Source organism: Amphimedon queenslandica, unplaced genomic scaffold (genome assembly GCF_000090795.2).
Source record: "Amphimedon queenslandica unplaced genomic scaffold, v1.1 AMPQUscaffold_13448, whole genome shotgun sequence".
NCBI lineage: Eukaryota > Metazoa > Porifera > Demospongiae > Haplosclerida > Niphatidae > Amphimedon > Amphimedon queenslandica.
This window is the reverse complement of record NW_003546316.1, coordinates 284,551-296,743: the sequence shown is the minus strand read 5'-3', so window position 1 is coordinate 296,743 and position 12,193 is coordinate 284,551. Positions and strand designations below refer to the sequence as shown.

General features: G+C 36.7%; 3 protein-coding genes across 3 annotated transcripts in view; 1 reads left to right on the top strand and 2 right to left on the bottom strand.

The window, feature by feature from the left end:
• Window positions 1–6,195: 6,195 nt before the first annotated feature.
• LOC109581295 (uncharacterized) lies at window positions 6,196–7,415 on the bottom strand. Its single transcript, XM_019995299.1, has 2 exons — window positions 7,140–7,415; window positions 6,196–7,088 (listed from the first exon to the last, which is right to left on the bottom strand). Exons 1-2 carry the CDS (start codon window positions 7,303–7,305, stop codon window positions 6,289–6,291), a joined length of 966 nt encoding a protein of 321 aa, XP_019850858.1. The 5' UTR covers window positions 7,306–7,415; the 3' UTR covers window positions 6,196–6,288.
• A 1,094-nt stretch (window positions 7,416–8,509) lies between these two features.
• LOC100631781 (thioredoxin domain-containing protein 9-like) lies at window positions 8,510–9,378 on the top strand. The gene is made up of 2 exons (XM_003385782.2): window positions 8,510–8,681; window positions 8,744–9,378. The coding sequence occupies exons 1-2, from the start codon at window positions 8,532–8,534 to the stop codon at window positions 9,263–9,265; spliced, it is 672 nt and encodes a 223-aa protein (XP_003385830.1). The 5' UTR covers window positions 8,510–8,531; the 3' UTR covers window positions 9,266–9,378.
• Window positions 9,379–9,833: 455 nt separating this feature from the next.
• LOC109581294 (rho GTPase-activating protein 6-like) overlaps window positions 9,834–12,193 on the bottom strand; it is a 10,417-nt gene continuing 8,057 nt past the window's right edge. Inside the window, exon 12 of the mRNA XM_019995297.1 lies at window positions 9,834–11,019. Coding sequence (XP_019850856.1) covers window positions 10,023–11,019 — 997 coding nt within the window. The 3' untranslated portion in view covers window positions 9,834–10,022. The remainder of the gene's footprint in view (window positions 11,020–12,193) is intronic.

Sequence of the window (12,193 nt, the reverse complement as noted above, 5' to 3'; positions counted from 1 at the left end):
ATTGTCTGTTAGTCTTTCGTAGAAACGGTCGATTAGTTGGAAGGCAAAAGGTTTGATGGAGTTTAGTTCGAAGGGAGAGAAGAGAAGAGTCTGGAAGAGGAGAAGGAGTGATGGTATCAGTAGAGAGAGGAAGGTGAGGGTATGGGATAGTGATGGGGACATGTTGATTGGGTAAGTTGAAATGAAAGAAAGAAACTGAATGAATGTCTTGATCATTAGTAGCTTTATCAACCTAAAAATAATAATATAATTATATTTTATAAGAAAGAATGAGAGAGAGAGAGGGGGGGAAGTTCATACCATGATGGTTTGTGCTATTAATTTGATTTGTTCCTGTAGTCTGTTTCTCAGTTGCTTAGCAACCAGATGAGTGTCAATATCATTGCAGAATAGACCAATCAAATCAAAGGTCACTGGTAGGATTAAAGTAGGTGTGGTCATTGGTGTCATGGTAACGGTGAGAGGGTATAGCGCAGATGAGGGTGGACTCTTCTGAAGTAGTTCAACAACAACTGGTGGCTGCAAAATAAAAATTAAATGTTAAGCTTAATTATAACTTTTATAATTTTATGATCAAACTTTCTAAAAGTCACTACAAAGTATAAAAATAATAAAAATAACATTATAAACTAAAACATGTTGTGCATGCATTTGTTTATAAAACTAGCAGCAGCAATATAGAATTAATCACTCAATTTTTTAGGCACTGCAGAATCAATTTCTGACAACAAATCATAGTTCATTCGTTCCAGGCTATCTTCAGGACTACCATCTCTTGGCTCATCATTAAGATCTTTTACTGCCATTTCTTCCTTTCCAATGCTTTGCTCAAGGCCGTTGTACGTATAATTTAATGGTATTTGTCCCTCCTGCTCAGAAACACCTTGACCGTTGTGTTCTTCACTATTAGTCCCAATATTTTGCTCTACGTCATTCTGAATCAGACGTTCATCATGCTGCTTTGTCGATTCTCTTCTATCATTAGTGATAGGAAAAATATTTCGTATCAAGAGACGTAAGTCGACAAATAAACGTTGAAACCTTATACGTTTTAAGAAAGGCTGTACCTCTGTCCTACATCGTAGTATGCTATGATCCCAAAGAGTAACGAGCCAGTCATCATCTGTTGGTAACTGTCGCTCCATCATGCTTCCTGCCAATACAAATGGAATTTCATTAACCAATCCCCAATCTTTCCCAGTGTGCTGTTTAAAGACTTCTTTAAATTCTTGTGTTTTTCTTTCAACTTCAAACTTTATACCCTCTTTTTTAATAACACCCTGATACTCATTGTTCAGTTGAAACACAAAAAAATTTGCAAAAGTGAGTACCACAATTGTCCTCTTCCACATTTCTGGATCCATTAGTCGACCAAGAGATGACAGCATCTTCTTTGCATTGTCAGCATCAAGGCGATTATCCATCTTTATTGCTATAAGGATAAGATCGTATCCTTTCCTTGGTGTATTCTCGGCAATATTCTTCAATATTTTCTTTTCTGGAATACCTGTTTCACCAAAACCAGCAGTATCGTATATCTTGATTTTTATACCATCATGCTCTCCTCTATGGCACACAATTTTTTCCTGACAAGCCTTTGCTCCAGCCTGAGACTGTGCCACAATATCTCCCATCATTGCATTGATAAGACTTGATTTTCCTACACCAGTGAGCCCTATAACAAGGATTTTCACACTGTATTTCCTTTTTCTGAGCTGCTCTGACTTTATTTCAACTTCATTTTTATCTACACTGTGTGTAGCTTCAGCTTCATCTGTAATAGCATCATCTTCTCCTGTAATATTCTCATTTGGCGAGGGAAAAAGTTCAACAGAGCCCACTGATGCTTCTGCCATATTAATACCGCTACCAGTGCAAGAAATATGCCTGTTTAGCACTATAAGGGACAGTTCAGCATGTAATAACTATGCCCATAGTTACCATCCAGAGTGAGAATTGCTTGCGTGGGAAGACTATTACGGTTGTAAGGCGTGGTTTACAATGAAATTAATTCCGGCCGCCATTTTGGTTGGCAACTTCGGGCAACTTTCAATGGAGAGCAAACGGGACGACATAAAAACAAACCTGTATTAAGAATTCTGGAGCGAATTTGACCAAATCTTTCACAGGATAAGCTTAAAGGTAGCTATTCTTTCTTATAACAAGCACTTTTTAGCTATTGATAGAGCTACAGCAGGTAAGTGAGGCATTTTCTTCGTGCCTCCATTGACTTCCTTGACCGAGGGGTCCGCAACGGCCTCAAAAAGTGTACGGGATTAAAAATCCACTCAGATTTTGGCTGGATTATAGAGCTGTTGCACGGAAGTAATCAACGGGAGGGTGTGGCTAAAATTGAGCTAAATTGTCCGCCATGTTGGGTGGCAAGAAGGCCAAGAATGAATGGGGGAATGGAGAAAAAAATTAAATAAATTCTGCAGTTGACATTCCAGGCTAATGCAAGGTAGGAGATGAAGATATTGAGTAAAGAAGTCTCTGTAATATTCTGCAGCGAAGTATGATACCTCTTTGATGAAAAATCGCAGTTTGTTTCCATTTCTCCATTCATTGCGTGTACATTCTTGCCACTCAAGATGGCTGACAGGAAGCTCCGCCTACCCCGTTGATTACATCCGTGCAACAGCTCTATTGGATTTTTGGTGGATTATTGGATTTTTCTGTGGATTGTATTAATAGTTATTGCACTTAACAACCAGCAGCCACCATGTTATTAACATCAAGTAACCATTATCAATTTTAATTAACTATTACCAATAGTTAACAAACCATTATTAATAAACTATTTATGTTAATTAACTATTAATTGGTTTATCTAACTATTAATAATAGTTAATAAACCATATTCAGTATATTTCCGGATATTGTTACTGGATATTCTTGGATTATTGCTTGGATTTGTAGATTATCTGTGGATTATCACTTGGATTTTCTTGATTATTGGTGGATTTCTGTAGATTATTAGATTACTGCTGGATTATTGGATTTTCTACTGGATTTTTTGGATTTTCTGGGAAGGTGTACGGGATTATTGCCTCGTTGGCGGACTCCTGTCCTTGACAAACTTGCCAACCAAAATGGCAGCCAATTATGGCACGTTGGGCGGATACCATATATAAAATTAATGAAATTCATAGCTTTTGCAATTCTCACTCTGGGTGGTCTATTGCTAGTGAAATTCTGAGAAAAAACATGCAATAGCAATAACAATAAACAATGCCATAATTATGGTCGAATAAGCTATCAATTCTTTATTTACAGAAAAAAAACAAACTAAGTAAATAGTCTGAAATACCTTGTGAAGTAATATTTTCAATAGATTTGACAAAGCCTATAGATGGTGTTCTTGCTTTTGTCATATTGAGGAAGTATGGCTTGTGTGGTTTGACAATAGTAAAGTCATGCAAGATTATCTTATCTTTTGTACTACACAACTCGGCCTACACATGTGATAATTAATATTCTGTTCTACTCATCAGTTCACTTTCCATGTACTTATATGTTTTCGTGACACATAAGATTAATAACGTCAAAGAAAAAGGTGAAATTAGAAGAGTTAAATCCTTATTAAAATGAAAAGATGAAATTAATAAAGTGATCCGGCTAGCATTTTACAAGTTTCTTGACTTAGTTATAAAATATGATTGCAATAATAATAACATCAGCTGTTTATGAATCATATAAGTGCCGATATCATTGCAGAACTGACCACTCAAAGGTCACTGGTAGGAGTGATCAGTAGTGAAAGGGTGCAAGGTACTTTACTCTACAATTTAAAATACATACAAAAAGCAGCTGGGTTTTTTTACAGAAATTTACAGATACAAATACAATGTAGGCAATGTGAAAATTATAGTCAACATAATAATAAGGTTCAGTCAAGATTAAATAATGCAGACATTTCTGCAAGCAAGTTTAGATCAACAGGCTTCAGACCATCTTGCAGATTACAATCATCATTTCTTACTTCTTCTCGCTTCTTACTGCTTTGCTCCAGGCCGTTGTGAGTATGATTTAATGGTATTTCTTTATCCTGCTCAGGGACACCTTGATCATGGCATTCAGGCCCAGCACTTTCTTCCACACCATTTTGAATTGGACGTTCACCATGCTGCTCTGTAGAATCTCTTTCACTGTCACTGGTGATAGGAAAAATATTTCGTACCATGACACGAAGATCAACAAATAAACGTTGAAACCTTATACGTTTTAAGAAAGGCTGTACCTCTGTCCTACATCGAAGTATGCTATGATCCCAAAGAGTAACGAGCCAGTCATCATCTGTTGGTAACTCTCGCTCCATCAAGCTTCCTGCCAATACAAATGGAATTTCATTAACTAATCCCCAATCTTTCCCAGTGTGCTCTTGAAAGACTTCCTTATATTCCTCTTCCTTTCTTTCCACTTGAAACTTCGTAAGCTTTTCCTGGTCCTTCTTGCCCAGATACCCATTTTTCAGTTGAACGACAAGAAAATTAGCAAAAGTAAGTACCACAATCGACCTCTTCCACATTTCTGGATCCATTAGCCGACCAAGAGATGACAGCATCTTTTTTGCATTGTCAGCAAGACGACTATCCATCCTTATTGCTATAAGGATGAGATCATATCCTTTCCTTGGTGTATTCTCGGCAATATTCTTCAATATTTTTCTTTCTGACATATCACTTTCACCAAACCCAGCAGTATCGTATATTTTGATTCTTATGCCCTCATGTTCTCCTTTATGGCACTCAATTCCACTTGAGCAAGCCCTTGCTCCAGCCTGAGATACTGCAACAATATCTCCCATCATTGCATTGACCAGGGTTGATTTTCCAGCACCAGTCAGCCCCAAGACAAGGATATTTACACTGTTCTCTCTTTCTTTGAGCCTTTTTGACTGACTTACAACTTCATCTTTATTGATACTGGACTGTCTTCTAACCATATTTTCACCAGCATTGAGTGCAGCTTCATCTTCTTCAGTAAAATTCTCATTTGGTGAGATGATATTTTCAATAGAGCCTACGGATGGTGTTCCTGCCTTTGCCATATTGAATTAAGAAGACAAAAGAAGAAAGAAGTATACTTTGTGTGGTTTGAATATAGACTGTATACTACTGTGTCTGTGGTTTGATAATAATTATAAGGGGAAGGCCAAACTATTAATAACTGCTCGTATTACTATCTTTAACACAAATCTCCAAAATATAAAGATGATTAATATTTTGCTCTTATTTATTATCGACATGTTTATTGGCAACATGTTGCTTACAAGATCAAAGTAACCACAAATGTTGGCAGCAACATGTTGTCTAGTGTATGCCTGACTTAATATGAAAATGCTAAAATCAATAAACATGCAATAAGATAGTCCAATGAGAAGAAAGCATGCTGGCCTTCCCCTGCCAAAACTTTTCAAATAATGTTGGCAAAAAGAATGACATTTTTTAGCAAAGAACAGTTTTAAAAATGCAAAAGTTACAAATTTTCAACTACACTGCACATTTTAAGGTGTTTGCACAACACTCACTTAACTATAACCTATGTATAATTCCCTGTGATTTTTTAAGCTACTAATGAGTACCATACTGGTACAAATTAATATTCACAGTATTAAATTTTTATGATTTTGGGGAAATGTTACATTTGCTGTGTTTATAATTTCACACTTTCTTTTTAAAAACCATTAAAATGTAGTCATACATGTATAAAAAAATTTCATGGGGTTAAATTTCATAAATTAGTGCTGACAGCAAAAAATAGTGAAATTAATCCCTCACAAAATTTTGTACCCATACGGTAGCATGGAGCTTGCTAGTATTGCACAATACATTGTTTTGAACAGATTGTCTCAACATAACAAAAGCCATTTTTAGCATAGCACATAAGCACAATAATGCATAACTATACATGCAGTCATTACTTCACAGTTCTAGTTTAAAGCAGCTCTTTGCTTGGAACGACTCGCACTTTATCCCCAGGTTCGAAGTGTAATCCCTCCAAATTGATGTATAACCTATACATGTATACATAACCCATCCTTTATGAGGTTTTTGTAATTTCCCTTATCCTGGTTAGCTATAGATTTGCTATTATAACTATACCAAACAGCAATGCTTACCACAAACAATAAAAATGAAAGTATATCACCCTATGATTTTATCAGTTATTTCATATAACACTTAAGAGTTAATATTTTTGCTAATACTCTTTACTACAGAAAAAGTTAAAACTATCTAAAAAAAATGCTGTCAAACCAAAATTATTAAAGCTTAATAAATGTTTCAGTTAATGTTCAGGTAATAATGCAGCATTCACTTCTTGAACTAAATCCATCTCAACATGCTGTAGGCTACCATCATCAAAGCTGCCACCTTCCTCCTCACTGCTACTAGACTCTTCATCTTCCCCTTCAGAATTGCTACCTTCTTCTAAACCATCAGGCCCATTGAAATCAGCACTTTCCTCTTCAGTGGTAAAGAAGATGGATCTTAGTTTGAGTCGCAATTGATTTAACAAACGAAAGATACCTAAACGCTTTACGAAAGGTTTTGCTTTGGTCCTACATCGAAGTATGCTCTGCTCCCAAAGAGTAACGAGCCAGTCATCATCTGTTGGCAATTTTCGTTTAATTGCCTTTCCTGCTAATACAAATGGGACATCATCTTTTCCAGTGTGCTTTTGAAAGCGCTTTTGAAATTGTTCTTTCTGTACTTGTAATTCAATCTTCATTTGCTCTTCAGTATACTGCTGAGGATTATTTTCAAGTTGATCCAAAAGTGAATTAGCAAAAGTAAGTACCATGATTGTTCTTTCCCACTTATTCCCTCGATCCATATATTGCTTAAGAGATGATAGCATATCAGTGTTCAGGTCAAAACGATTATCCATCCTCAAAGCAATAAGTATAAGATCATATCCCTTCTTTCGTGCATTTTTAGAAGAAAAAATATCTTCCAATATTTGTTGATCAGAAAGACCTTCATCACCAAACCCAGGAGCATCATATACCTTGATTTTAATACCATCGTGCTCTCCTTTATAGTACTGCGTTTCCTTTTGAACAGGGTTTGCCCCAGCCTGAGATACTGCAACAATATTTCCCATCATTGAATTTATAAGACTTGATTTGCCTGTACCTGTCAGCCCCATGACAAGGATTTTTACATGGTGCTTCTTCCTTTTGAGCTTTGCTGACTTCTTTCCAAATTTATCATCTAATGGCACGTCAGCAACATTTTCTTGAGTAGGAATTTCACTTGGTGAGGTGATATCTTCAAGGGGGTCTACAAGTTGTGTTGCCATATTGAGAAGAATCAAGAGTGGTTAGAGAAGAAGGAAGTACTGTATGTAAGTTTATACAGTATGTGGAGGATGGTCAAATTATTCATAACTATGATCATAACAATAACTAATTTATACTAAAAATAGGATTCTTTGAGTGATCAACTATTCAACACTATCTTCACTACACAATTATCAAGTTCTACTATGATACTCTTCTGTTTAGTTCCCCAATTGAAAATGTTAGCCCATTTGCAATAAAATTGGGTTAAATACCAAAACTTAAAAAATATTATAGAAAGATCATTTTCAAATTGTAAATTTGTAGCCATTACACTGAATAATCCTCCTTAATTAAATGCATCATTATTATAAATGGCTTACTTTGTCCAGTCCAGTTGGTGTGAATATATTATGCTTCTCTTTTTCATCCTCTAGCAATACTTGTTGTCCTGGCAACCAAAGGACACACCTACTAATGAACTGCTGCAACCAATCAACAATGACACTCTCTAAAATAAAATTAATTTTAATTATTTATCAAGATATGTGTACCTGTTAAATCCTTATATGGTAAATAGCATTTAAATTGTGCCGTCAGGCGAAATGTCACTCCATTATGATTAACATAATCCTTTACATTTTTATTAACAGACAATTGTATAAGCCCCTTCTTTTCTGATACCCTGTAACCTTTAACTATACTACCACTATTAATGATCAACAGTATATTGTTCTCCTATAAAATCATGTGATAATCACGTGATTAACTGACACACCCACTTTATCAAAATCTTTAGGTAATTTTGATTGATCAAAATCAGTCCCTTCCTTTAGTTTGTAATACACTCCAACGAGGTCACAGCCAGCTGGATAGTGCGACGATATGAATTTTCTTCCTTCTTGCAGGTCCAAGAGGAGCTCACGTGATGAAGAGTGGGAGGGGCTACTGAAGTATCCGACTATCACTGTATCTTTCAGTTTCTTGCTGCTTGAGCTGCTCAAACCAACCAGAAATCCAGCATCATTACATTGATATTGCAAAAACTAATTAAACAAAAATAATTGATGCATTCACAATTAAAATAACTTGCTTTATCTGTATCAAAGACAATAGACATTGTACATTAACCGTATACTTGTCATTACTTGAAGGAATTCCGTATTTTCAAAGTTTCTAAAGTGGTTCCGTATACTAAAATTTACAAGTTCCAACGTCATGACCACGCCCTTGTGTGAATAATAAAATGGCTGACAACATAGTTCAAGCTGCAATAGAAAAGACACTGATTGACGCCTCTAAAGTGATCGAGGACCAATTGGACCAAGAGATAGACAGACTAGACAAGATAGACGAGGATGAGATGGAGAAACTGAGACAAAAGCGACTAATACAAGTACTAAAACTGATTTATAATTTAAACCCCACCCTCCTCTCTCTCCCCACATTAATTCACAGATGAAACAAGCTGCCACACAGAAGCAAGAATGGCTCTCAAAAGGTCACGGAAAGTACGAGGAGGTCACGGAAGAAAAGGAATTTTTTGACGTCTGTAAGAAAAGCTCGAAAGTCGTCTGTCACTTTTATCGTGAATCCACGATGCGTTGCAAGATTGTCGACAAGCACCTTTCGCTCCTTGCCCCCCGACATATTGAGACGAAATTTGTTAAACTGAGTGTTGACCGCGCCCCCTTCCTTTGCGAGAGACTTAAGATCAGAATCCTGCCAACGATAAGTGTCGTACTGAACAATGTAACTAAAGATTTCATTAAAGGCTTTGATGATTTAGGAGGCACTGACGACTTTACTACCGAGATGCTTGAGTGGAGACTGGGCGTCGCAGGGGCGGTCTCGTACTCTGGTAACTTATTGGAACCTCCCACGTCCTCTAAGGGAACTTCCTCTAAAAGTTTCATGACCAAACAAGGGAAGAGTAGTATACGTAGCGGCCATTTAAGCAGCGATGAAGATGATGACTAAGAAATCACTTACAATACATACACATATGTACATGTATGCACACGTAGAATCTATAGTCGAGATGTTATCTATTTTTTCATTAACTACACACAATATCTTTAATTTTTAACTAACCAAGTTTGTTTTATTATTGTTAAAAAATTTATTATCATGAAGCATGCCAAGTTAGCTAAAAAACATGTTGCTGCAGTTTTGATTAGAATCAGCTAAAAGTTCATGCAAAACATAAGTGCATTACAAATTAAGAATTCTCTCCTTGTAATTTTGAACAAAATAAACAACTTAAAAATTTGCTGACAAGAATCTGAGCACTATGCCTGTGTTTACATTCATTTAGTTAAAGCAATAAAGTTATATCCATCTGCTCTGAAGTCGGTTCAAAATAGCATTACATGTATTATTATTATTGATAATAATTGGCACAAGTTCTTTAACTGTTGATGCAACACCTAGAGCTGGCACAGACGAGTGTCACTTTGAATTGAAAACATCAAAAATGAATTTTAAACACAAAAGATATAATGTTTTAATAATAATAATAATAATAATAATAACAGTAACAAGAACATGACGACAACAACTAGAGCAATTGTTATTTTTAAAATTTCCGACGACAGTTTATATGCATGACAACAGTTACCAAAGCAAAAGCGACACATTTAAAAAGTAAGCAAGAGAAAAAACCAAACGAGTTTATGATAAATTCGACGAGTGAGTGAGAGAGTGAATAAGTCATGGTAATGTAATTTCTTTTTTGTTAAATAAGCACTTCGGTAGAGGTCTGTATGTTAAAATGAAAACGAGGAGTGATGTCATGAAGAGTCTCGCCGCCAGATCCACCGCTAGCCGGAGAACTAGCCGCAACAGGTTTTACCTCTCGTCTTCCTAATATGGGAGAGCGTTGGAGATCAAAAGAAGGCATCTTCTCATCAAGACCGGTCTTTTTCTTCTTTCTAAGATCCTTCTTGCTACCTCTAGAGTCCTGACTATTAATGGACGCTGTGCTCTTCCTCAGCTTCTTAGAAGAGGAGAAAGGAGAGGAGGAGGTACGAGAGAGAGAAGAGTGAGTCGTTGACTGACTTAAGCTCTCAATAGCAAGAGGAGCAAGCACGGGTAGAGACCCCGCCAGCTCCGAAACCATCAGAGTACCAACTTTGCCTAATTTAGGTGAATTAACACGATAAGGACTAGCAATAGGCCCAGGGCTTTCCGAATGAACACTGATACCGCTAGACATGTGGGCGTGGAGTGATAGCGAGGGTGTATTAGGAAAGGATATAAAAGGAGAGTCTACTTCTTCCACCCACTCAATACGGGCACAACCTTCCTCCGAGGAGGTGGAGTGATGCGGAGAGTGATTAGAAAGGGCGGAGTCAACGCTATTGTACATGTGGGGGTCATCAAGATGATGGTCGGCTGAGTCTTGAGTTTGACCGTTCTGCAGAGGAGACGTGACGCATTCACTCTCGCCCATGGCAGAGTCGTTGCTGGAGTGACGCCTATAACTCACTCCTAATCCTTCGCTCAGCATCTCTTCCAAGTCTTTCATGACATTGTCGAGGGAGCGTTCGGTTTCTTGATAGCTATGGCTACGTTGGAAGGCTTTAACGGAGAGCGTTGATGGGGTGGAAGCGATTGTTGCCGAGCGCTGAGGAGAGTCGAGTTCTTCTAGACCTATGCAACCATTTGACTGAGGAGAAGGAACGTCTTGAGGAGAGAGAGGGACATCAGGTTTACTGTCACTTTCATTGAACCTAAAAAAAAAGAGAAAATATACAAATAAATATAATAATAAATGTAAATATAAATTATTATTATTATTACGTATTAATGTGGAATATGGAGAGAGAGAGAGAGAGAAAGCTCTCTACAAGTTAAAGGTACAAGTAATCTTAGTCCATTACCAAAAAAATCACTTAGACAAATGTTACACATAAAATAATATTTTTAATGCACAAATGTCACGCATAAAATATTCCAACAATGACACGTCTATAGTACACGAACAGATTTACTCGCTAGATGAACAAGATTGAGTGGGCGAGAGTGCATAGCACAAACTTAAAATGCTTTTTAATTTCAGACGTCGAGAGGCAGCCAGTCTGCAAGACACTTCCAATTATTGTAACAAAATATCCCTAACCACTCATTCCCCATCTCTCTACATGCGTGTACGTATACAATGTAGCATTAGTGAGTGTATGTAAATTGATATATGTTAAACAAGGGACAGGTGGTCGTGGAGGAATTACAGACGAACAAGATGCATAGTGTACAACTAATGGGTCTAGTCTAAACATATGGTGTTTCTAATTAAAGAGCAGGAGGGACTAAGAGGTGGGTGGATTAAACAAGCAGTAATTATACACAAGAGACAGTGTCATTTAATAGAGTGTATGCTCATTGGGAGGGAGAGAGACAGAGAGGAAAAGGTGCAGACTGTATGTGCTATTATACACATACTTGCATGTATAGTACATTAGGGCATTATTTGGAAATTGGTCTATATTTTAAAATGGTCATAACTCAAAAATTTGAAGTCGGAATCAGCTCAAACTTGCTACATAGCATAAGGACATCAATATGTATCAGAAAATGTAATAAAAAATGGGGGTGATTTTGGAGCCATTTTTCGGAAAAAAGCATGGGCTATAGTACAGGGTATTTTTCAAAAATTGGCCGATTTTAAAAATGGCTATAACTTGAAAAATTTAAATCGGAAACAGCTCAAGCTTTCTATATAGCACAAGTACATCAATATGTATCAAAAAATGTAATAAAAATTTGGTGTAATTTTTTGGCCATTTTTCGGAAAAAAGCATGGGCTATAGTACAGGGATTTTTTCAGAAATTGGCCATTTTTTCAAAATGACCATAACTTGAAAGATTTAAGTCGGAATCAGCTCAAACTTTCTACACAGCATAAGC